Source organism: Hemitrygon akajei, chromosome 2 (genome assembly GCF_048418815.1).
Source record: "Hemitrygon akajei chromosome 2, sHemAka1.3, whole genome shotgun sequence".
Classification (NCBI taxonomy): domain Eukaryota; kingdom Metazoa; phylum Chordata; class Chondrichthyes; order Myliobatiformes; family Dasyatidae; genus Hemitrygon; species Hemitrygon akajei.
Window position 1 is genome coordinate 143,521,582 of NC_133125.1, and position 27,243 is coordinate 143,548,824.

Genomic DNA, 27,243 nt, shown 5'->3' on the forward strand with positions numbered 1-27,243 from the left:
TTTTTTTTCTTGTCATTATTCCTTAAACAATACAGTATAACAACTATTTACATAACATTTACATTGTATTAGGTATTATAAGTAAACTAGAGATGATTTGAAGTACAGGCAGTCTTTAAGTGGGTTGTTTAATCTATACTACCAATATGAATAAACATTTCAAAAGGTAACAAAATGTGCTGATGTCTACATGGACTTCAGTAAGATCTTTGACAAGATCCTGAATGGAAGACCAGTCCTAAAAGTTTAGAGCTGATAATATGGCAGGACAAGATGACAAGCTGGATCCAAAATTGACTTGGCTAAGCAAAGGGTAATGGTGGAAATTTATTTTAGTGATTGCAAGCCTATAGCTAGTAGTGTATCACAAGGATCAGTGCTGGGATCCTTACTGCTTGTTTTATACATTAACAAATTGAACGTACACATATATGGTATAATTAGTTCCAGATGACACAAAAATAAGTAATGTTGGTGATATGGATGATAGTCATTGGCTATAGGATGATATTGTCCTGTTGGGGGGGGGGGGGGTGGGGGCAAAACAATGCAAGCTTGAATTTATTCCTGGAAGAGGTAATGGTCTTTGGATGATTAATAAGGATAGGAAACGCTAATGAATGGTAGTGCCTAGAGAGTATTATGGAACAGAGGGACACAAATATATAGACTTAAGGATTCCTAAAGGTGACAGTACGGGGAGGTAAAGTGGTAAAGAAAGTAACAGTATTTGTCTTCACTAGCCAGGGAACAGAAAATATAAAAGGATAGCATCAAAAGATAAAATACTATAAAAGGACACCAGAAGTTTTTCCAGTTATATAAAGGGTAACAGAGGCAAGAGTGGTTATCAGCCGCTAGAGAGGTAGTAATACAGGACAAAAAAATAGTGGGCAAACTCAACAAGTACCTTAAGTCAGTCTTCACTATGATAGACACCAGCAGTATACCCAGAAATTTGAGTATGTCAGGGGGCAGAAGGTGCTTGGAAAACTGAAAAGTCTGCAGGTAGATGCCACCTGGACCTGATGGACTATACCCTCGGGTTCTGAAAGAGGTAGCTGAAGAAATTGTGGAGACATTAGTAGTGATCTTTCAAGAATCAGATAATAAGATTGGCCAAAGTCAGCATGCTTTCCTTAAGGGGAAAAAAATAACAGGAGTCAGTGGATAGTGCTAACCTCCATTTTCAGGAGGCTTTTGACAAGGTGCTACACAAGACTGCTAAACAAGATAGACAATGGTATTACAGGAGAGATACTAACATGGATAGAAGGTTGGCTAAGTTGCAGGAGGTACACAGTGGGAATAAAGGGGTCCTTTTCTGGTGTACTGCCAGTGATTAGTGGTGTTCCACAGGAGTCAGTTTTGGGACTGCTTCGGTTCACATTATGTATCAATGATTTGGGTGACAGAATTGATGGTTTTGTGGCCAGGTTTGCAGACGATACGAAGATAGCTGCAGGAGCAGGTAGTTTTGGGGAAGCAGGGAATCTGCAGAAGAACTTAGGCAGTTTAGGAGAATGGGTTAAAAAAAATGGCAGCTGGAATCTGTAATGGCGAAGTATATGGTCATGTACTTTGGCAGAAGGAATAAGGATAGACTATTTTCTAAGTGGGGAGAAAATTCAAAAATCAGAGGTGCAAAGGGACTTGTGAGTCCTCATGCAGGTTCCCTAAAGATTAACTTGCAGGCTGAGTCAGAGGCAAGGAATGCAATGCAATGTAAGCATTAATTTTGAAAGGACCAGAATTATAAAAGCAAGGGTGTAACGCTGATGCTTTATAAGGCATTGGTCAGAGGACTGTGAGCAGTTTTGTGCCTCATATGTAAGAAAGGATGGAAGTTAGTGTGAACATGATGGCCCCAAGAGCTGATACTGACTACTGCAAAATCAGTGTGGTAGGTATTGGCATTTAAAACCGTTAAATAGTTAAAATTTAAGATGGAGCAGAGGAACACACATGTAGGGAAGTCATCGACTCAACATATTGAGTATTTTTTTTAGAAATCATGACATTTTGCAACGTAGTAAGGGAACATTTCTTGCAAAAGCTAGTTTTCCACAAAGTTCAAAGTAAAATTTATTAGAGTACATACATGTCACCATACAACCTGAGATTCTTTTCCTGTGGGCATATTCAGCAAATCTATAGAACAGTAGCTGTAAACAGGATCAATGAAAGAGCAAGAGCATAGAAGACAGCAAACAACAAATGCAAATATAAATAATTAGCAATAACTATCAAGAAAATGAAATAACAAAATAGAATCCTTAAGGTGTGATCATTGTTCGTGGGAACATTTCAATAGATGAGTGTAGTTATCCTCTTTTGTTCAAGAGCCTAATGGTTGAGGGTAGTAACTGTTCTTGAGCCAGTAGTGCGAGTCCTAAGATATCTGATAGATAGATAGATAGATACTTTATTCATCCCCATGGGGAAATTCAACATTTTTTCCAATGTCCCATACACTTATTGTAGCAAAACTAATTACATACAATACTTAACTCAGTAAAAATATGATATGCATCTAAAATCACCCTCTCAAAAAGCATTAATAATAGCTTTTAAAAAGTTCTTAAGTAGGTTACTTAAATACATTGAGTCCTAACCCCGGCACTTTAACATATCTTACTCCTGGCGGTTGAATTGTAAAGCCGAATGACATTGGGGAGTATTGATCTCTTCATCCTGTCTGAGGAGCAATGCATTGATAGCAACCTGTCGCTGAAACTGCTTCTCTGTCTCTGGATGGTGCTATGTAGAGGATGTTCAGGGTTTTCCATAATTGACCGTAGCCTACTCAGCGCCCTTCACTCTGCTACCGATGTTATACTCTCCAGTACTTTGCCCACGACAGAGCCCGCCTTCCTTACCAGCTTATTAAGACGTGAGGCATCCCTCTTCTTAATGCTGCCTCCCCAACACGCCACCACAAAGAAGAGGGCGCTCTCCACAACTGACCTATAGAACATCTTCAGCATCTCACTACAAACATTGAATGACGCCAACCTTCTAAGGAAGTACAGTCGACTCTGTGCCTTCTTCTACCTGATGGCAGCAGCATGTAAAGAGTATGGCCTAGGCTTTGACGATGAATGCTGCTTTCCTGTGACAGCATTTCACGTAGATGTGCTCAGTGGTTGGGAGGGCTTTACACGTGATGCACTGGGCTACATCCACTACCTTTTGTAGGATTTTCCATTCAAAGACATTGGTGTTCCCACACCAGGCTATAATGCAGCCAGTCAATACCCTTTCCACTACATTTATAGAATTATGCCCAAATTTTTGATGACATGCCAAACCTCCACAGACTCCTAAGGAAGTAGAGGTGCTGTCGTGCTTTCTTTGCAATTACATTTATATGATGGGTACATGACAGGTCCTCCAAGATAGTGGCACCAAGGAATTTAAAGTTACTGACCCTCTCAAGCCTGGTGACGGAATCTCGGACTCTCAGGATGAAAGCACACAAGACCAATAAACCTCAATCATCTACAGGATTGAATCTGCGCCATCTGTGAAATGCCCAGCTGCAACACGCTGGGACCTCTTTAGCAACACCTCTCAAATTGACTTTCATCAGGTAGAAGGGCAAGGAAGTGCCATCAATTCCAGTTCCATGTCATCCCAACTTGAAAATGCATTGCTACTGCTTTACACTGTTGTGTTAAACACAGCTCAGCTGCACTATTGAGCATCTTCAGCACATGGACTGCAGAGGCCCACCAGCTTAATTGGGAGGTAGAAATGGGCAATGAAAGGTGACTAGCCAGGGACTCCCACTGAAAGAAAAACTACGTTGTTAACGTTCAATGCAAAGGTAGTCTATTGAAATAAAGTCATGTTCTTACAGTGTGGGAGAATTGCCTTGGAAAGATAAGTGGCTTATTCTTGTGATCCTCATGATCACTTTCTCTTCCACACGTTTAAGCAATTTTGTTTAATTTGCAGAGATTTAACTTTGCAAGCAGAAAGAAATGTTTACAAATACTTGGCAAGTACATAAAGAGAAGCTAATCAATATCCCAGGAAGACAGTCAAGTGGCAGCAAAAATGGCAGCCACAGTGTCTCATCCTATGTTTTTTTATCGTTCAATAATAGCATCTGGAATTCCTCCCTGGATTATTTGCTTACTTTTTACACAAGTCACCCACCATAGAAATGATGCTCACCTTCTAAATATTTAGTACATTTACAGCACATGGACAGGCATTTCAACTGAACCTGCCAACGTTTCTGCACCCTGCCATGGCTTAAACCATCAACATACCCTATCATCCATTTGTATTTACTCAGCTTTCCCTTAAATGCACCAAAACTATTCCCAGCACTTCAAGTTGTCCAAGATCCTTAAGTTTATGTACTTGTGTCCCTCTGTTCCATAATACTCCCTAGGTCACTACCATTCATTAGTGTTTCCTACATGGCTACTCTTGGATAAATGGTCCAAAATGTGTTAACTGCTGCGTCAAGTAGCTTAATCCTCCAATAGCTCGTATTTCTTGCATCTGAGCCTTTCACAGCGAGAGGTCTGATTACATTCTGCAATCCCCCATGTCGATGTGCTATTACCACAGTTTTATTTCTAGTTCCTGTCAAATGAACAAACTGGTCAAGGTGGCCCATTTCTTATGCAGTGAACTTGCTTTCACACCTTTGATAATAGATTGTATCCATTTTGGGCTACCCATGTCATTCCTATCATCTGATTCTTGCTTACCCTATTAACAAAATCAAGAAGTGGTGAATGGAATGGTTCTTAAATTATCTTTTCGTACAGAATTACACCTTGATCAATTATATCGGGTGCTGTATTAAATGCAATCACCATATGCCACACCCTCCCTAATTTAAGCACTTTTTATTGAAATCCATTCCAAGTAACATGATGCCTGACATAACACCATTCTGTTCAGCACTTCAATTAACTCGTCTCAATATCAAGTTTTTGTGCTCTTTCATTTTAAACAAACTCACTCAGCTTCATATTAAACAAACACAGTGGTCTGAGCTTCATTCCTATGTGTTTCATTATGTCCTCTGAAGTAATTAACCACTGTCTCAGAACGATAGCATCGAATTTACCTAAACACAAGATGACATACTTCACATAAACAAAATCAAATAAAAACTGATGCTAGGTCAGAGGAAACGTTATGATGAACGAGATTCAGTTTGAATCAACATGCAGATTGCAAGGAGATTCAAAATGTAAAGGAGAGACACACAAACGGGAGTTCCAGAGAGTCTTAGTAATGGAAATGTAAGGAGGTTAGGGCAAAGGAAATTATGCATGCTAGAACTGGAATAGTGCAGATTTTGGATAATAGAGATTAGAAAGACCAGTGCCAAGGAGGGACTTTAATTTTTTAAAAAGCACTCTGAATTTATTTAGCTTTCATTTGTTCAGAAATGAAATTCCAGTGTTGATCACTGATTATGATTTATCCAAAATGAGTATGGATTATTTTTTTTTTGTAGATTTACTCTGCAAAGCTTTTCACTCTCTCATCACTTCTCCTGTAAACACCATTTGTTACTGAGCAGTTTCATGGATGATGGGACCAGTCAGGTATCTCATCCAAAAAGCTACCATGGAAATGATTCCTTTTCAAGCACACAAGTTGTTCAAAAGTGACAAAACTTACATTCCACTAGATATGCAGTACAGGCCATCCATGGGCTGTCAACACCTGACTTACAGATACCCCTATAGGAACAAGCTCCATACTAAATTCAGTAGTGTAACGTGCGTAGATAAATTTCTTCCTATCAAAATCAGAACTATTTTCCTCTCTTTCTGTAGAGGTATTGCAAAGTGATTGTTGTGCAATTTCTGACCTATGGACAAAATTGACTCATGGATGTTTGTAAAAATGGAACTGGTTTGTTACCCCAGGTATGACGAGGAAGAGGAACTGCAGTTGATCTTCTGCTGCCTGGTACAGGGTTCACTATCAATGCAGTCCTCCTACTAATGACCCAGTTAAAGATTTAAATTGCATAAAAGCTGGGAATCCAAATGGGCCAGTTACACAAAGACAGATTAGTGAATGAGTTTATTAATGTTTATTAATAGAACAGAAATAAGTTCCAGAACTTTGGACATCAGTAGCAGAAGACAAATCGCAATGATACAGCAGTAACACAAAAGCTCAATGAGCTTAGATAAAGTACAGTCCCGAAACAGCATAAATAGTGGGGAGAAGGCAGAGAACAAAAGTGAAAATTTTGAAATGGATTGCTTAACCAAGAGGCTGTGTAGGTCAGCAACAGGAAACATAATAGAAGTCAAGGTATCAGCAGCTTAATTGTATTGCTTCACGCTTGAAGTAGGAAAGAAGTACTCCCCTACCCACCAGGAGCATCGGAATAGCTTAAAAGGTAAGAGGGCATCAGCAGTAGAGCTAAAGCAGGGGCAAAGGTAGATAATTTTAGATATTGATGCAGTGGATATATAGTTCATAAAACTCATCAGAATCAACACAACACAAAGCTGTCAACACAGTTGTCAGCTTCATTTGCCAGAGAAGGGGATAAACGAATGACTCTATTACAATACTTTCAGTAATCTCAGGTCATCTTTAAAGTTATTATTACTGGAGGAAAAAAATACTAGCTGCTAGTTTACACAGTAAGATCTCAAATACAGCAATATTGTGATGACTAGAAAACTTTTTTGCAGTGTTGGTCAGGGAACAAGCATTGCCCAAGACTTAGTCCACTACTCATTTATAATAGCAACACGAGAGCAACAAGATGAATAGGCAGGGCCTTGGTTTTACAACTCAACCAAGAGATTGTGCCTCCTTCAGAAGAGTACCCCACAGCCCTGGAAAATTGGCCTAGATGTTTTGCGCTTCGTCTTTGGAGTGAGATGTGAGCCCCTAACATTCCAGCTCAGAAACAACAGGGCCTACCAGTAAGCTACAGGTGGCAGAATGTTGTCAATGCATACACAGTAGATGTTATATTAAATTTAAATATAAATCAGCAATTCAGAATTTTACTAATCCCTCAAGCTAAAAAAAACTTTCTATTTATATTGCCTGGTGTATAACCTCAAACTTCCAAGTGTTTAAGCTATTAAGTTTCTCAAACTTTGCTTTGATGTAGCTACTCCCTCGAAAAAAAGAAACTGTTCCTACTTTAGAAAAAAAAGTACTTTTGAGGGTTTTTTCAACTTTCTTAACAGTATTATGAAATGATACATAATTATACCGAGACTTCACATCAGCCATTCCAAAATGTAATATAAAATAACCAAAAGCTAATGAATACGTTACGAGCCTCCAGCAGACTGATGAACAGTTACAAAGTGATATTAAAAATACAGTCTCGCTCAGTTATGTAAAAATAGAAAAAAATAAACAATATAATAAACTTCAAGCATGTCGACAGGTACAAACAACAGACGAAAAGCGCAGATCCCAAATTCAGCAAATCTGGCCAATTCTTGGGAGTCCTTTGGGGACCATTAAAAATAACTATGGTAAAGAAAGATTTTTGTGAGGCGGCAATATTGCCTCTCGGGGACTGATGAAGACAGCGCCCGAGTCACAGCAGGAAAAGGCCGGGAGCTGCACAGTCCGAGGCGGCCGCGGCCCGAGGCCTCCACTTCAACAACTTGACTATGAACTCAGCGCGCAACTCCCGCCACGAATGAACGCCCGACAGGACGGGCCCATGGGCCCACTCACTCACCCCTTCATGGTGCGCGGGCACTTGTCCGTCTTCACCTGTTAACTGAGCGGGGTAGGGGATGAAGGTAATCGCCCGACTCCTCAACCTCTAACACATGCCACTCACCGCGCTCCCTCCGCTCCGCGCCACCCACTCTCACCTCCGACCTCTGACCCCACCTCCGAGCCAACACTCCGTTCGCATCTCATCGACTGAGACACGAACCTTCCCGAGTCCGGCCGGACGGATCCCGAGTTCATCCGAACATACCCGAGATTTTCCGAGTCCGGCCGAACGGAACCCGAGTCTTTACGAAACAAACACAAACGGAAGTCACGACCTGAAATGTTAACTTCGTTTCTGTCTCCACAAGCGCTGCATAACTTCCTAAATATTCCCAACGTGTCCTGTTTTATTTCAGATTTCCAGGATCTGCAATGATTTGTTCAAATCTAAACAATTCTGGTTCGAGCGTTGTCGGACGGAGTCAAGCGTCTCGCCGACTCCAAGCGACCCGGCCCGAATCGAGCCGAACACAGCAAATCTCACAGAAATAATGATTCGCAGCCGTTTGCATCTTCTTTTATGTTTATCTCTTTTGATACGTCCCTTAAACTGGCTTCAATACACTAATGAGTTAAAAGAGAGAAAAGAATGAAACCATGAATCTTTTAATACTCTCCTGCTTTATATTTCGTTTATCTTCACATAGTGGAGATTCATCAACTGTATTTGAACAATCGTTATGTTTATGTTTTTCGGCTTTAAAGAGAAAAGGGATTTGTTGGGAAAACGATTATCACGTGACTGTGATTTCTTTCCTCCCACCCCCCCCCCCCAAAGAGTTTATCTTACGGGAAAATGAAACCGATCATCGGATCAAAACGTCTCACCTCGACAAATAATCAAATCTTTAAATTAAATTGTATTCATAATGAATAATTTTCAGAATTCGGGTTAGAAGAAACCAAAGCTGACGTCACGCCCGTTAAGTTATTGCATCCCAAATATCATTTTCTTTTAAGAAAATAATGTATTAGTAATAATTTGCTTACACTTTCAAAGCCTAATCTTTATGAGGAATTAAAAAATAAATAAAAATTAATTGTGAGAAATTGAGTGCCTTCTGTAGCGCCGCTTACTGTTCGGCAGGGTGCGCATGCGTGGTGGGTGGTCAGCTGACTGTCAACCGACTGCGGGAGCTCGAGACGGAGGCGAGACGGTGCAGAGACGCAGGTAATGGGCAGCTGGCCGACTGGCCGGCTCCGGTGTACGGCGGTGAGGGAGGGGAGAGGGCAGCGAGTCGGGTCCGTGAGGGAGGGCAGCGGGCAGCGGGTCGGGGCCGTGAGAGGGCAGCGAGTCAGGGGCCGTGAGGGAGGGGAGAGGGCAGCGAGTCGGGTCCGTGAGGGAGGGGAGAGGGCAGCGAGTCGGGTCCGTGAGGGAGGGGAGAGGGCAGCGAGTCGGGTCCGTGAGGGAGGGCAGCGGGCAGGGGCCGTGAGGGAGGGGAGAGGGCAGCGAGTCAGGGGCCGTGAGGGAGGGGAGAGGGCAGCGAGTCGGGTCCGTGAGGGAGGGGAGAGGGCAGCGAGTCAGGGGCCGTGAGGGAGGGGAGAGGGCAGCGAGTCAGGGGCTGGTGAGGGTTGAGAGAGGACAGCGAGTCAGGGCCGGTCATGGATGGGAGAGGGCAGCGAGTCGAGGGAGGGGAGAGGGCAGCGAGTCAGGGGCCGTGAGGGAGGGGAGAGGGCAGCGAGTCGAGGCCGTGAGGGAGGGGAGAGGGCAGCGAGTCAGGGGCCGTGAGGAAGGGGAGAGGGCAGCGAGTCAGGGGCCGATGAGGGATGGGAGGTAGTAAAGAAGACAGTAGCATCTTCCAGTCTGGCATCAGATTTATGAGCTGCCCATGACATTAATTCCTTTTTTCTGCACTATTTTTGATTTATAATATTTTAGTGTATAATCCAAAAAAATTTCACAATATGTCATTGATAATAATCCAAATCCTGAGAGGGAGAGGGCATCCTCCCTCTCTCTGCATCAAGCTGGATTTTAATCTCTCCCCACTAGCCTGATTACGTTCTGTTTTATCTCCACATGTTCACATTTACAATCTCCATTGTCCGTTCTTCTTCCAAACCTATCAGCTTTGACGTCTTTTGTGTATTGCCAAGTGAATTGGCTGTAGGTGTGCTGAATTATCAGTCACCCAGGGAAAATTGGGAGGATGAGAGCTGTGCCTTGTACCAGTTTAGGAAATGAAACAGGAGTTTCACAACTAATGTGGGAGGACTTAATGTAGTGTCCAATCATTGTTTGCTGAATCTTGACGTTGGTTTATTTTCACTTGTATGAGATACAGTGAAAAACTTTTATATTGCATATGATCCAGTCAGATTCATGTTATTTTGTTTCATTTATTCTCAATTTCTTCCTTCCCACCTCTCACCTGAATGTTTAATGGGTATATAGATGACTTGAATGATAGAGGACTGGCATATATATGTACAATCCAACTGTGACAAACTGCAACATTGCATTTAATTGATATTTTGGCTAAGAGCAGGAAGTGATCTTATATTGTACAAATTCAATAGATTCATTAACACTTGTCAAAGTCAGAAATTTGCCACCAACTTGATCTGGCTTGATGTTCTCTGCAGTGCCTTACCATGCTATTTGTATCTAAAACCATTTCTCAGGGAGCTTATGGCTGGGAAATAAGTGTTGTTTTTCCTTTAAACAATCCTTATTGACAGTCGGTGACTAAACAACCAACAATGTAGAAATGCACTAGAATATTTTGCATTTAGCTAAGGTTAAAGTTATGGTGGTGAGTATTGAAAATCTATTTCACTAGTGTTTTTTGTAAATCAGTAACCAAATGTTTCTTGTATCTTTGTGCACATCTCATAAATTTCACAGGTTGCACCATGACAGAAACGTGAATTCATTCCATTTTTATCCCAGACTTTAGTCTTGTTGTTTCCTTTATGATTGGGCAAAAAATTGTATTCAATATTGCATTTTTGTTATTCAGTGGCAAAGATCTGTATTATCACTAAATTCGTGAGAGTATATCCAAATGCGTTGGGTCCAAATTGAAATATATTAGCTGCAACAAAGGAACTAAACCAATTTTGTCATAAAATGGGAAACACTTGGAATGATATGGAAAACATGGGAAGCAAGTGGAGATGTTTGAGAGGGTGTTCTTGTTACCAGGGAAGAGATATTTGCATCTTAAAGCATAAAGGTGGATAAATCCCCAGGACCTGACCAAGTACATCCTGGAGCTTTGTGGGAAGTGAAAGAGGGAATCACCAAGACCCTTGTGGAGATATTTGCTTCATTATTAGGTACTGATGAAGTTTCAAAAGACTAATTATTTTCCCTTGTTTAAAAAGGGTAGCAAGAACAAGCAAAGGAACTACAGCTGGTCAGCCTGACATCAGTAATGGGAAAGTTGTTGGAGAGAATTCTGAGGGGCAGGATCTACCAGCATTTGGATGGGAGGAGTCAGCATGGCTTTATGCATGGGAAGTTATGTTTGACAAACCTTTGAACTTTTTGAAGAATCCAAAAAGGTAGAAGAGGTTAGGGCAGTGGATATTGTCTGTTTGGATTTTAGAAATTATGTTCATGGTCTGGAAGCTCCCAATGAAATCTTGAAAGCACTAGATAGGTGGATCAAAATTGGCTCATGGTTAGGTAAATAGGAAGTAGTTGAAGATCTTTTTTCTCTCATAATAGAGGCTGGTAACTAGTGGTGTGCCACAGGGACCTGTGTTGGGACACTTTTATTCATTATTTATATAAATGATTTGGATGCAAATGCACAAGGCTTAATCAAGTTTGTTGATATTGAAGAAGGCTATCATATATAAAAGGATCTTAATCACGGTAGCATAGAAGTTAGTGAAATTGCTTTGCACCACCAGTGATCACTGATCGGGGTTTGATTCCCACCACTGTCTGTAAAGAATTCCTACGTCCTCCCTGTGACTGCGTGGGTTTCCTCCCACATTCCAAAGATATATGGTAGGCATGTTATATTGGTACTGGAAGCAAAGGCTACCTCCAGCACAATCCTCGCTGATCTGATTTGACACATTTCTCTGTGTTTTTACACTGTACATGTGACAGATAGAGTAGTAAATGGGTTTCAATGCAGATAAGTGTAAGGTGATGATCTTTGCAATGTCAAACCAGTGAAGGACATGTGCTATGAACAAATGAGTGCAATGAAACAGAGGGATATGTGAGCACACGTGCACTGTTTGTTAAAAATGGCATCACAGTTAGACAGTGTGGTGAAAAGGCTAAAGTACACTGGCTTCAATCTTTCTGGGCATTGAGTTTAGGAGTTGGGACGTTATGTTATAGTGGTGTCAGTCATTGGTGAGGCTGCACTTGGAGAACTTAGTACAGTTTTGGCCACTCTTATAGGAAAGGTGTGGTTAAACTGGAAAAGGTGCATAAGGTCATTGTACACCAGTCATTGAAGGTGGGCATGCAGGTACAGCAGGCGGTGAAAAATGGTATGTTGGCATTCATAGCAAAAGGATTTGAGTACAGGAGCAGGGAGGTTCTACTGCAGTTGTACAAGGCCTTGGTGAGACCGCACCTAGAATATTGTGTGCAGTTTTGGTCCCCTAATCTGAGGAAAGGCATTCTTGCCATAGAGGGAGTACAGAGAAAGTTCACCAGATTGATTCCTGGGATGGCAGGACTTGCATATGAAGAAAGACTGGATCGACTAGGCTTATACTCACTGGAATTTAGAAGATTGAGGGGGGATCTTATTGAAATGTATAAAATTCTAAAGGGATTGGACAGGCTAGATGCAGGAAGATTGTTTCCGATGTTGGGGAAGGCCAGAACGAGGGGTCACAGTTTAAGGATAAAGGGGAAGCCTTTTAGGACCAAGATGAGGAAAAACTTCTTCACACAGAGAGTGGTGAATCTGTGGAATTCTCTGCCACAGGAAACAGTTGAGGCTGGTTCATTGGCTATATTTAAGAGGAAGTTAGATATGGCCCTTGTGGCTAAAGGAATCGGGGGTATGGAGAGAAAGCAGGTACAGGGTTCTGAGTTGGATGATCAGCCATGATCATACTGAATGGTGGTGCAGGCTCGAAGGGCCGAATGGCCTACTCCTGCACCTATTTTCTATGTTTCTATGTCTATAAAAGATTTACAAAGTTATTGCCGGGAGTGGAGAACCTGAGTTGAGAGAGATTGCCCAGGCTGGGTCTTTATTCCTTGAACATAGGAGAATGAGGAGTGACTTTATAGTATTTAAAATTATCAAAGGCAGCAAGACTAAAACTAGGAGGCATAGATTTAAGGTGAGAGGGAAAAGATTTATAAAGGCCAGTTTTTCATACGTGGGGTGGTGAGCATATGGAATGAGCAGCTAGAGAAAGTGGTGAGGTAGGATCATTTAACAAGCACTTAGGTATGTTCATGAAGGGGTGGGGCTTCAAGAGATGTGGGCAAAACACAGAAAATTAGTCCTGGCAGGGTGGGGACTGGTCAGTAGGGACTCAGTGAGCCAAAGGATGTGTATCCATGCTGTCTTGTTCTGTACTCCATGCAAGTTTTAAACTCATAACCAGGATTCATGCACATTAAGCAAAATGTGTAAATAATTGTAATGGAGTAACTTTTTTTAATTTGGCCTACTTTTCAAGAAATACTTAAGTGTGTGCCACACAATCCCCAACTTGTTAGATCCAAATCAATACAGCAGATTTTCTTTTGTTTAAAACAAGCCAGGGATTACCTGAACCTTGTGCATTATGTTGTTGGGTCAGGGCAAGTCTCTGCTAGGTACCCTTAGAAGAAAACAAGCCACCTTCCCTGGCTTTGCCATGTATCTAAGCTGTCAAGTTTTTGAATATTCCTGGCATTCCCTGCAACACCTACCATTCAGAAAAGAAAGAAGTTATGCAAAAAAACTTTATAATTAAAAAAAAGCCATCACATTATAACTTAACATAAAATATTTCACAGCCATACAGTTGTCATTCCAAAGAATGTGCCTGCAGATCCTGCGCCATAGTATAACCCACGCCAGGATCTGAGAGCAGATTCTCCAATGTACAGTAACTGCTGAGCAACCACCTGTTTCATCATAAGATTTCCATGCGGAGTCCAACATCAGAGCACAGCCACAAAATAAATGTCATATCCCAGCCAGAATCAGAAGATATCCACAATTGAAATTTGCTGTTCAGGTTAAAAAGTTTAAGCGATTCACCCATAATAAACAACAGTAATTACATTGAAAAGTATACTTGTACATGATGCTTTCCAAAATCAAAGTGCAAATCTGCACATCTACAGGCCGTTTGCCTTTATTTTCAAATATGGCTACAGATTTATATCATAAAATGTACTGTCTTGCAATTAGAGCTGATTGCTCACTGCCATTTTTTGGGCCATATTGTCCAACTGCATTCTATCCAATTACAAAATTCATCACTATCATTTTTTTTCTCATTTAAACTGTTAATGTAATATATTCGCTCTTAATTCATTATGTGCTTTTGATGACTACGATTAGATTCTCAACTATTTTAGATTGGAAGAGCAGTATATTATTTTTTAGCATTAAATGTATCGCTCTTCAGAAGCTTAGAAGTAAGGAATTTCTGGTGTGACCGATCTTCTTGAGTAAGATTTCTCATAGTGGAATGTCACTAACCTTGCGCAAGTCACCACTGCATCACTAACTTGCTCACTGTATAATTCTGTATAATGGGTCATTTCAAAGTTAATCCTTTTAAAGATCTTTATCAAATTTAATTAGTCTTACTCTTGTCTATTTTATAAAAGCAAATAGTTGACATTGTCATGAATTACTATACATGAATAAGTGATTGCTTCCACTCAAGTTTTAAAAATAAGACAGGTCATGCAAGTAAATTTATATTGAAAATCATAAGCATGTTTAATTGTGTGTATAAATATTAACATCATGATGCTTAACGAACATTTTTATTAAGTAACTTTGCCAACTTAGAATTGGACTTTCAACTGAGCTTTATGTTTTAGGCATGTTAACTATGTTGTTTAGATGTTACTTTTCAGTAAGTTTGAGTTTGAGAAATGGTTAATATTTTGCTTCCTTAACTTCAGCAGTTATTCCTTAAAATTGTGAATAGTAAATGTTATAAAAGATCTGTGGTTATTGTGTAGGAGTGAGGTATCCCCACACAGGTCTCTGAAATTTGATATATTTTCAAAAGCTCTGAATGCATGTCATTGAAGTAAGTTGCATATATAAAAGCAGTCAAGATTGTCCTGCCCCTAAATTGTCGACTCTTTATTCTTCTCCATTGATGCTGCCTGATCTGCTGAGTTTCTTCAGCATTTGTGTGTGTTAGTCTGGATTTCCAGCAGCTGCAGGATCTCTTGTGTTCATGCTTGTATAAAAGGATAGTTTAAATATAAAAATTTGGTTTACTCCCTCTTTATCAATATGACAATCCAAAACAAAACGTAAGATTTAAGGAATTTTGATATGCATTTGCCTTACCGTTTCTAGCTCCAGAAAAATAGTGCCTTGGGCAAAACCAACCTGCTGTGACTGCAGTTTGAACACCAAAAGGGAAAGCAATGAAGCTCTTGCTAATTAGCTTGAGCAGGAACAAAAAAGTATAAACCTCCAGTGCTGCATTAGTTCACTGCTCAGAGTGTGCTTTCTGATTACTGACTAGTTTGGTTAGTCAGTCAATAAGGGCATTTTACTGATTATTTATCACTTATTTATTCAGGTCATCTAACTGAATTATAATTGGACAGTTATAGACACTTGGTTGCTGTCCTTTTTAGTCTCAACTGAACAGGATATAACTTGAATAAGAATTAGTGAATTGTTTTTCTAGGGGGAAATTGAAGTAATCAGAAATTATATTCATCATTCATCATTTGGATCCTTCTGTTTAGGAACCTTACCAAAAGTGTTGAATTTTTCTCCCCTTGCCCTTGATGATGATGATGAATGCTTATCCTTCCAATATGTTTCATTGGGACAATGAATTGCTGTTGGGAAGATTGATAAATTTGGATGGGAATGGTGTCAGCAAAATAACAGTGACCCTTGTTTAAATCTGGGTTTTGCTCTCCTGGAAACTAAACCAAAATTGCACAAACAACTAAGAAACAGGTCCCAAAGTTAGTTTAAGATTGCAGAAGTGAAAGGATTATGTTGTAACCTATTTGAAAGTATCTACAATTTTATTTGAAAGTTTTCTCAATCCTGTACATTTTAACCCTTGATTTTTCACTTTGACTGGAGTCTAAAATAATCCCAGAATCTTGTGCAATGAAAGTAGAATGTTAATTATTACTCATATCCTTTTCCAATTAAGGATCCCACTGTAGCTACAGAAAGTACATGTACTCTAGAGGGCACTGTAGTTGCTCAGTCCTTATTTAAATTTCACGAGCTGCACAACAGCAGTATCCTTTTCACTTACAACTTGAAAAGTAATCCATTTGTAGAACAGGAAACATAATGTGTGCTCAGTTATCCATTACGTGAGCCATATATTTCTGTAAAATCTTCAATTCTCTTTTGCTTTGAAATTATAACATAATTCAACCAGCACAGTCTACAGCAGTAGTTCTCAAACTTTTTTAGGCCTTGGCTCCCAGACCACATTCCCAGCACTACACTCTCCCTTTTTGACCATGACATAAAAACTATAATGGTTTTTGATTTTTTATTTAATACAGTAAAAACAGTTTTCTCCCCAACAATTTTAGAGCATACATTTGTAGTCCAACTATTCACTACTTCACTGATTTTTCACCTTTCAAGGAGATGCATGGGCTTGGTGCAGTGATATCAGCTTCTCAACATCGGGCTGAATGTCACTCAGAAGGAGTCTCAGATCCCCACGATCCGTCATTGATGTTTGTTTCATTGCTTTGAAAGAAGTTGGGTGCCTGCACTGAAACCATGCTCCACTAAATTTCATGTTAGAAAAAAACAACTTGACCTTTTTCCACAGTGCAGCATAATGATCAGAAATTTCTTTCTTTAACCAAAAGTCTTGATGTGATTTTTTTTTTAACCACAACTTCAGCTCAAAGTCCATTTTGTTGTGAGATCAATTCATCCTCCATTCTTCCTGTTAGTTTCTCATTAAGATTGTTTAGGAATGTATTTATTACACAACCTGGAATTTGGATCGAGAGAAATTCTGAAATCTCTCTGGCATATCTTTATACAGCTCACCCAGATGGGCACAGTATATTTGAAGATCATCATCAAGCTATTCTTTCTTTCTCTTCCAACTCAGAGAGGCTTGGAAATGGGAAAAGGTTGTGACAGCTAATGTTGTTTAAATAGGGTTAACTTTGACAGAAATGTGGAGACAATTGATAGGACTTTGATAAGATTCACATCATTTCCTTGCAATTGAAAATTCATTTCTGTAAGTGTTGTGAGTAGTTCAGACAAATAAAGAGTGTCATGCCTAAGGCTACATCCACACTAGACAGGATAATTTTGAAAACACTGGTTTCGCATAAAAATGATAGGCATCCATACTAGGCATTTTTTAAAATATCTCTGTCCACATTGAAACGGAGATTTCGGCAAATCTCCTCCTGCGCATGCACAGGACACATCTACCAAATACAAGTGACATGTTTGGTGTTGAATCTCGCTGTGAAAGTGCGCATTTGTGCAGTTACAGACTAAAAAAACTTAAACGACGGGCAGCTGTTGGCTCTCGCGCAGGATGACTTAAAAGTTAAAAAAAAACAAATACTGGAGCGTATGGAGGCAACCGACAGGGAGTTCACGGACAGTATGAACCGACTGACGACGAACATTGAAAAACTGACTAACTCTGTTGCATTAATAAAGCACCTTGTTAAATGTATAAAACATGCCTGCATCAGTGTTATCTTGTATTTCCATGGTCTACATTAGGCTGTTACACATCTATGTCAGAGAAGTACTTGCATAAATAGGTAAACCACCTTCATAGAAGCAAGGACAGAAAACGACAAAGAGAGTATGCTTATTTATTCAGTAAATTATGGGTCAAAGTATTTGGTGAGTATATTTCCAACTCTTCTGGCTTCAGTCTTGTTGCCGTCTGTTCTGAAATTGTTAGATTGTGTGTGGGGTTTGTGTTCAGGAAAACAATGAAATGGCGCGCTGCCGTCTGACAGTGTTTTCAGATTTCTCACGTTACCCTGTCCACACTGATCTACCCAAGCAGCGTTTTCAAAATTACACACCCTGGACAGCGTTTCTGAAAAGCTCCGGTTTCAGGGGAGGAAAACGCCGTTTTAGTGTGGACAGAGGGTAAAAACGAAGAGAAAAAGCTTCGGTTACAGATTTAGCCAGTGTAGTGTGGACGTAGCCTAATATTCTGGAGTTGATAACTGAGTGAAGCATTCAAGTCACCAAAGAATTTTATCACAGTTTCAAAATGCGCATAAAAGCATTTCAAGCAGTTTCCTTTTGAGAGCCATCTGACTTCTGTGTGCAACAGCAAGCATTCAATCTGTTCATTATTTACAATACAAAGCTCTCGAAATAGTCGAAATGAGTGCATGGGACTTGATTTTATTTGCCGCTGTGGTAACAGTATTTAATACTTTGTGCAACCAATCACTTGTTTCTTTTGTGACAAGATATTGTCTGTGAATTACACAGTGAATGGTAAATATGTTAGGTATTGCTTTCTTCAAGAACATAAAACCCCTCAGTGGTGCCCTGTCATAGATGGTGCTCCATCTGTTTCGCAAGCAAGAAAAATGGTGAGTGAAATGTCCTTCTCTATTTAAAAAAAAAAATTCTCAACAACCCAAACTATTGACTCGCACTTTACATCTGATTCTAGTCCCCTTATAAATGACAACTCTTGAACCATGCTTTCATCTTTTATGAAGCAAACATGACCAAGAAGCAAAGCTTTGTTTCTTAGCAAAGTTGACTGATCCAACTGCAGAGTCTATTCTGTTGCACAATGTGTCTTCCGCATTCTTAGATATTTCATCTGTTTGTCTTTGAACAGAGTTGTTACTGAGTGGAAGCTCTTTAATTACATTGGACGGCATTTTTTTTTAAGTATTGCTTCCTCAGAATCTTTCTGTGGTTATAATGGACCGCTTGAAGCTGAACAAAAATATTATTTCAGACTACTTGTGTTACATAGAAATTTGAAGAAACAAGAAATTAACTTTTATTGAATTTAATATGTTTAATTGCATAACAGTGCTGATGCTTTGCAGTTGTTTAACAAAGCTAAAAAAATTTTGTTGATGATATTCATTTGTTTTCGGTGTCTGCAGCTTCTCACTTAAGAGTCCAGCAATAATCAGCCAGCATTGCTGGATTCCTGTTACCCTGATACAATTTCTCCATGACCGCAATGTCCTGGTGAAACCTTTCATTATGCTCATCACTGACTTTGCCAAGATTTTCAGGGAAAAGTCTAAATGGGAATGCAGAAAATGACTCTATAGTGACATGTTGCACTTCATGGTTTTGTATGCTTGAAACATGTTGTCATCCAGCTGCATGTAGTTTGGTGCTCTGTAGTTACCAAGATAATTTTCAACAACATCCTTGAATGCCTTCCATGTGATTTTGTCCACTCCCACTAGAAGTTTTTCAAATTGCCTGTCATTGGTGGCCTGTTTAACTTGTGGACCAACAAAAATACCTTTTTTAATCTTGGCATCAGGTATTCTGGGATATATCTGTCTCAAATATTGAATCCTTCATGGAAACTTTTGTACCTGATGACAGCACATCTCATCCTTGCAGTCTTGAACCCAGTAATTCTGCTTTTGACATTAACAAGCCCAAGTCTCTGACCAGATCACTTAACTCAGATTGAGTTATCAGATGCTCACTTGACATAAAAGGTTCAAAATCTGTTCCTGCATCAGTGCTGTTTTCCATTCCTGGCTCGTGTATCATAGCATCTTTGTCTGCCTCCTCTGGGCACCATGTCTCTGGTGGCTTCAGCATTGGAAGGTAATTGTCATATGGTACAGGTCTCATGGCTGAAGGGAAATTGGTGTGTTCAATGGATTTCTTGTTTTTAACGGAGAAACTAGACATTGGACAGACAGAAGTAGCAGTGTGTCACATGATCCTTCTGGTCTCACAATATCACCTGGACAGCAAATATTATTGACTTTCAAGTACCTCTGAGCCAAGCTCTAAGATTGGCAGTACATGTAATGCAACAAATGTGAGGAGCCTAGGCTTTATCTTGATTGCCAATTTTGCATCCGAAGTAGAGCTCGTGCTCCATCTTTGAGATTTCAGTGCATATTTGCCACAAATATAGCAAAAAGTGTCATGGCTATTGCAACATTGGCGAGATATTTTGCTATCACAAATACTAAAAATACGCCCAATATACTATGCGGGTAGATCACTAACTATGAGATCACAAACTGATATACATGTATATGCAATGAATAAAATGGTGTGTGTGTGATGTTTCTTTGCCTTTCTAAAACCTGTCCTGCCATGCAGCATCCTCCCTGCCTAAGTGTGTCTAGGCATGCCTGGACAAGATAAACTTTTTGGCTTGTATTGTGGGCAACATTTTAATTGACTTGAATTATGTATTGAAATAACAAATATAGGCGATTTCCCCAAAGAAAAGGTGCATGATACGGAAATTATATGGTAATTTTCATGATCAGCTGTCCAACATCATGAGATACACCTAAAAGTATCCAGGAGGCAAAATCTTTCTTGTCCAGTGTTATTTGGTCTAGTGATTTATGTAAAACTTTACTCAGAATCTCCCTTACTGCTGGCAGAATAAGTTCTTCAACAATTCCGTGGGGCTCTCCACATTTAGCAATGAGCAATGAAATGTTGTATTTCGCTGTTGTGAAATGCTGGCAAACATGTTTTGAAGTGTTTCCCATTTCTAAAAGTTTTCACAAAGTGACTGAAAGTAACCCAAGTTCTTGTTTCTTTTATCAGTGTGTTCTCTTCACATGTTCAAGGGGTTGCACTTGAATCCGAGGGGGATCAATGTCCTGGCAGGGAGGTTTGCTAAGGCTACTAGGGAGAGTTTAAACTAGAATTGTTGGGGGGGGGGGGGTGGGAACCGAACTGAAGAGACTGGGGAAGAGGAGGTTAGCTCACAAATAGAGAAAGCTTGTAGACAGTGCGAGAGGGAGGATAGGCGGGTGATAGAGAAGGGACACGCTCAGACCAAAGGTTTGAGATGCATCTATTTTAATGCAAGGAGTGTTGTGAACAAAGCGTATGAGCTTGGAGCGTGGATCAGTACTTGGAGATATGATGTGGTGGCCATTACAGAGACTTGGATGGCTCAGGGACAGGATTGGTTACTTCAAGTGCCGGGTTTTAGATGTTTCAGAAAGGACAGGGAGGGAGGCAAAAGAGGTGGAGGCGTGGCACTGTTGATCAGAGATAGTGTCACAGCTGTAGAAAAGGTTGACACCATGGAGGGATTGTCTACGGAGTCTCTGTGGGTGGAGGTTAGGAACAGGAAGGGGGTCAATTACTGGGTGTTTTTTTTATAGGCCACCTAATAGTAACAGGGATATCAAGAAGCAGATAGGGAAACAGATCCTGGAAAGGTGTAATAATAAGAGTGGTCGTGATAGGAGATTTTAATTTCCCAAATATCGATTGGCATCTCCCCAGAGCAAGGGGTTTAAATTGGGTGGGGTTTGTTAGGTGTTTTCAGGAAGGTTTCTTGACACAGTATGTAGATAAGCCTACAAGAGGAGAGGCTGTACTTGATTTGGTATTGAGAAGTGAACCTGGTCAGGTGTCAGATCTCTCAGTGGGAGAGCATTTTGGAGATGGAGATAGAATTATGATCACTTTTACAATAGCATTGGAGAGAGATAGGAACAGACAAGTTAGAAAAGCGTTTAATTGGATTAAGGGGAATTATGAGGCTATCAGGCAGGAAATTGGAGGCTTAAATTGGAATCAGATATTCTCAGGGAAAAGTACGGAAGTAATGTGGCAATTATTCAGGGGATATTTGTGTAGAGCTCTGTATAGATACGTTCCAATGAGACAGGGAAGTTATGGTAGGGTACAGGAACCGTGGTGTACAAAGGCTGTAATAAATCTAGTCAAGAAGTAAAGAAAAGCTTACAAAAGGTTCAGAGAGTTGGGTAATGTTAGAGATCTAGAAGATTATAGGAGAGCTAGAAGGGGCAATGAGAAGGCCTTGGCAGGCAGAATTAAGGAAAACCCCAAGACATTCTGCAAGTATGTGAAGAGCAAGAGGATAAGACGTGAAAGAATAGGACCTATCAAATGTGACAGTGGGAAAGTGTGTATGGAACCGGAGGAAATAGCAGAGGTACTTAATGAATACTTTACTTCAGTATTCATTATGGAAAAGGATCTTAGTGATTGTAATGATGACTTGCAGCAGACTGAAAAGCTTGAGCATGTAGATATTAAGAAAAAGGATGTGTTGGAGCTTTTGGAAAGCATCAAATTGGATAAGTCACCGGGACTGAACGAAATGTAACCCAGGCTACTGTAGGAGGCGAGGGAGGAGATTGCTGAGCCTCTGGTGATGACTTTTGCATCTTCAGTGGGGACGGGAGAGGTTCCCGAGGATTGAAGGGTTGTGGATATTGTTCCTTTATTCAAGAAAGGGAGTTGAGATAGCCCAGGAAATTATAGACCAGTGAGTCTTACCTCAGTGATTGGTAAGTTGATGGAGAAGATTCTGAAAGGCAGGATTTATGAATGTTTGGAGAGGTATGATATGATTAGGAGTTGTCAGCATGGCTTTGTAAAGGGCAGGTCGTGCCTTACAAGCCTGATTGAATGTTTTGAGGATGTGACTAAACACATTGATGAAGGAAGATTATTAGATGTAGAGTATATGGATTTCAGCAAGGCATTTGATAAGGTACCCCATGCAAGGCTTATTGAGAAAGTAAGGAGGCATGGGATCCAAGGGGACATTGCTTTGTGGATCCAGAACTGGCTTGCCCACAGAAGGCAAAGAGTGGTTGTAGATGGGCCATATTCTGCATGGAGGTCGGTCACCAGTGGAGTGCCTCGGATCTGTTCTGGGACCCTTACTCTTCGTGATTTTTATAAATGACCTGGATGAGTAAGTGGAGGGATGGGTTAGTAAGTTTGCTGATGACACAAAAGTTGAAGGTGTTGTGGATAGTGTGGAGGGCTGTCTGTGGTTACAGCGGGACATTGATAGGATGCAAAACTGGGCTGAGAAGTGGCAGATGGAGTTCAACCCAGATAAGTGTGAAGTGGTTCATTTTGGTATGTCAAATATGATGGCAGAATATAGTATTAATGGTAAGACTCTTGGCAGTATGGAGGATCAGAGGGATCTTGGGGTCCAAGTCCATAGGACGCTCAAAACAGCTGTGCAGATTGACTCTGTGGTTAAGAAGGCGTATGGTGTATTGGCCTTCATCAATCATGGAATTGAATTTAGGAGCCAAGAGGTAATGTTGCAGCTATATAGGACCTTGTCAGACCCCACTTGGAGTACTGTGCTCAGTTCTGGTTGCCTCACTATAGGAAGGATGTGGAAGCCATAGAAAGGTTGCAGAGGAGATTTACAAGGATGTTGCCTGGATTGGGGAGCATGCCTTATGAGAATAGGTTGAGCGAAGTTGGCCTTTTCTCCTTGGAGCAATGGAGGATGAGAGGTGTACAAGATGATAAGAGGCATTGATCATGTGGATAGTCAGAGGCTTTCTCCAGGGCTGAAATGGTTGCCACAAGAGGGCACGGGTGTAAGGTGCTAGGGAGTAGGTACAGAGGAGATGTCAGGGGTAAGTTTTTTACTCAGAGAGTGGTGAGTGCGTGGAATGGGCTGCCAGCAACGGTGGTGGAGGCAGATACAGTAGGGTCTTTTAAGAGGCTTTTAGATAGGTACATGGAGCTTAGTAAAATAGAGGGCTATAGGTAAGCCTAACAATTTCTAAGGTAAGGATGTGTTCGGCACAACTTTGTGGGCCAAAGGGCCTGTATTGTGCTGTAGGTTTTCTATGTTTCTATGAGTCTGGACAGTTTCATTGCTTCATTTGAATAAGTTTTTGCGTACAACAGACATTGGCTGCTGCTGTTTGCCTGGTGTTGATATAAATCCATACTTAAGATACTCCACACTATATTGTCTACTCTTTCATTTTGTCTGCTTCTGACATCTTCATTGTTGCCTATTGTTTAAGTCCAACCTCAAGCACTGTGATCCATAAAGAGGAAAGTTATGATATCATCATAGATCAGGCAAAACCTGACTCTCTGCCTGAAGGTACATAAAGTGGGGCAGAAATATCTTAATTGGACCATGCGCTTGAGACTAGTCCATTTGAAAGGGCAGATTCTAAACTTTACCCCATTGAACACCATTGCCTAATTCTCAGGAATTGTGTCATTGCATGATTAGAGTTTGGGAATCTGAGCTAACACTACTATGTAGTGAACGGCAATAATGTGCAGGCCAGCCTGGAAATAGCACCAGGAATTGTCATTGCATGATTAGAGTTTGGGAATCTGAGCTAACACTACTATGTAGTGAACAGCAATAATGTGCAGGCCAGCCTGGAAATACCACCAGGAATTGTCATTGCATGATTAGAGTTTGGGGATCATACTAGCTAACACTACTAGAAATGAATGGCAATAATATGCGGGCCAGCCTGGAAATAGCACCATTTCTTCAGTCCAGATTTTTCATGATATGCCAAAGATTGAAGTATCACAATGCTTTTCAGCAACAGTAATGCACTTCAAGCAAAGTCTAAGAAAATGATATGTTAGCAAGAGATGAGGTATCAATTATAATCAATAATGAGGCACTAGGATCAAATGTTTATATTAAGTAATTTAGTTCTTAAATTAATCTTGTAATCCCTCTGTTGCCCTCCTTGCTATTGAGTTTCCCCAGGGGTCGACATCACACACTTTAGGAAGCACTGGTCTACAGTGTTTGTAACTATGGACCAATTCAGAAGAACGTACTCATGTGAATGTAATTCAGGTCTGAATTTTGTGCTTAGCAAAAAATTAGAAATTACAACATGAACAGGCCATTTGATCCTTCAATTATATGGAAAGGTCCTGGCTGATTTATCTCTGCACCATTTTTTCATCCTATCCCCATAATCACTTGATTCTGTGATTTAGAAAAAAAATCCACTTGGCTTTGAATGAAATCAATGACCAAGCCTCCACATTTCTGTTTAGAAAATTCCACAGTGTCAGTATGCTCTAAACGAAGAAATTGTTCCTCATTTCAGTCCTAGCTGGCTTGCTTGCTATTTTGATACAGTAACTCCTTAGTTCTGGACTTTTTGGCCAAGGGACATGATCTCTCTATATCTACCCTAAGAATTTTGTACATTTGAATGTGTTCATCTTATACAAACCCCATTTCCAGAAAAGTTGGGTTATTTTCCAAAATGCAATAAAAACAACAATCTGTGATATGTTAATTCACATGAACCTTTATTTAACTGACAAAAGTACAAAGAAAAGATTTTCAATAGTTTTACTGACCAACTTAATTGTATTTTGTAAATATACACAAATTTAGAATTTGATGGCTGCAACACACTCAACAAAATAAGAGTTAAAATAAGATTGAAAAGTGCACAGAATATTCAAGTAACACCGGTTTGGAAGACTCCACATTAAGCAGGCTAATTGGTAGCAGGTGAGGTATCATAGATGGATAGATAGATACTTTATTCATCCCCATGGGGAAATTCAACTTTTTTTCCAATGTCCCATACACTTGTTGTAGCAAAACTAATTACATACAATACTTAACTCAGTAAAAAATATGATATGCATCTAAATCACTATCTCAAAAAGCATTAATAATAGCTTTTAAAAAGTTCTTAAGTCCTGGCGGTAGAATTGTAAAGCCTAATGGCATTGGGGAGTATTGACCTCTTCATCCTGTCTGAGGAGCATTGCATCGATAGTAACCTGTCGCTGAAACTGCTTCTCTGTCTCTGGATGGTGCTATGTAGAGGATGTTCAGAGTTATCCATAATTGACCGTAGCCTACTCAGCGCCCTTCGCTCAGCTACTGATGTTAAACCCTCCAGTACTTTGCCCACGACAGAGCCCGCCTTCCTTACCAGCTTATTAAGACGTGAGGCGTCCCTCTTCTTAATGCTTCCTCCCCAACACGCCTGGGTATGACTGGGTATAAAAGTAGCATCCATCAAAGGCTCAGTCTTTGCAAGCAAGGATGGGTTGTGGCTCACCCCTTTGTGCCAGAATTCGTGAGAGAGTTGTTAGTCAGTTCAAAAGGAACATTTCTCAACGCAAGCTTGCAGAGAATTTAGGTCTTTCAACATCTACAGTACATAATATTGTGAAAAGATTCGGAGAATTCAGAGACATCTCAGTGCGCAAAGGGCAAGGTCGGAAACTACTGTTGAACGCGCGTGATCTTCGAGCCCTCAGGCGGCACTGCCTAAGAAACCGTCATGCTACTGTGACAATTATAGCCACCTGGGCTCAGGAGTACTTTGGAAAACCATTGTCACTTAACACAGTCCGTCGCTGCATCCAGGAATGCAACTTGAAACTGTATTACGCAAGGAGGAAGCCATACATGAACTCTATGCAGAAATGCCAGCAAGTTCTCTGGGCCCGAGCTCATCTCAGATGGACCGAAAGACTGGAACCTTGTGCTGTGGTCAGATGAGTCCACATTTCAGCTAGTTTTCGGAAAAAACGGGCGTCGAGTTCTCTGTGCCAAAGATGAAAACGACCATCCTGATTGTTATCAGTGAAAGGTACAAAAGCCAGCATCTGTGATGGTATGTGGGTGCATCAGTGCCCACGGCATGGGTGAGTTGCATGTATGTGAAGGTACCATTGACTCTGAGGCATATATTAGGATTTTAGAGAGACATATGTTGCCATCAAGGCGACGTCTCTTCCCGGGACATCCGTGCTTTTTTCAGCAGGACAATGCCAGACACATTCTGCACGGGCTACAACAGCGTGGCTTTGTGGACACAGAGTGGGTGTGCTTGACTGGCCTGCTGCCAGTCCAGATCTATCTCCTATTGAAAATGTATGGCGCATCATGAAGAGGAGAATCAGACAACGGAAACCACGGACTGCTGAGCAGCTGAAGTCTTATATCAAGCAAGAATGGACAAAATTTCCAGTTGCAAATCTACTACAATTAGTATCCTCAGTTCCAAAACGATTAAAAAGTGTTATTAAAAGGAAAGGTGATGTAACACAATGGTAAACATGCCTCTGTCCCAATTTTTGTTGAGTGTGTTGCAGCCATCAAATTCTAAATTTGCGTATATTTACAAAATACAATTAAGTTGGTCAGTAAAATTATTGAAAATCTTTTCTTTGTACTTTTGTCAGTTAAATAAAGGTTCACATGAATTAACATATCACTAATTTTTGTTTTTATTGCACTCTGGAAAATATCCCAACTTTTCTGGAAATGGGGTTTGTAGTTCTAAACTCCACAGAATGGTGAAAGTTTATAAAAGACAGGTGCTGGAAATCTAAAACAAAGATG

At 40.5% G+C, this 27,243-nt stretch overlaps 2 protein-coding genes across 4 annotated transcripts in view; one reads left to right on the forward strand and one right to left on the reverse strand.

Annotated features, from left to right (window-relative positions):
- naa50 (N-alpha-acetyltransferase 50, NatE catalytic subunit) overlaps nucleotides 1-7,919 on the reverse strand; it is a 47,704-nt gene extending 39,785 nt beyond the window's left edge. The window contains exon 1 of one of the 3 annotated variants that reach the window (XM_073028896.1): nucleotides 7,854-7,919. In XM_073028896.1, coding sequence (XP_072884997.1) covers nucleotides 7,854-7,897 — 44 coding nt within the window. In that variant the 5' untranslated portion in view covers nucleotides 7,898-7,919. Of the gene's footprint in view, nucleotides 1-7,714 lie in introns of all 3 variants that reach the window. The other 2 variants (XM_073028900.1, XM_073028902.1) reach the window with 2 other exon arrangements.
- Nucleotides 7,920-8,845: 926 nt separating this feature from the next.
- atp6v1ab (ATPase H+ transporting V1 subunit Ab) overlaps nucleotides 8,846-27,243 on the forward strand; it is a 46,739-nt gene continuing 28,341 nt past the window's right edge. The window contains exon 1 of the mRNA XM_073028893.1: nucleotides 8,846-8,929. Within this exon, the coding sequence (XP_072884994.1) occupies nucleotides 8,853-8,929 (77 nt within the window). The 5' untranslated portion in view covers nucleotides 8,846-8,852. The remainder of the gene's footprint in view (nucleotides 8,930-27,243) is intronic.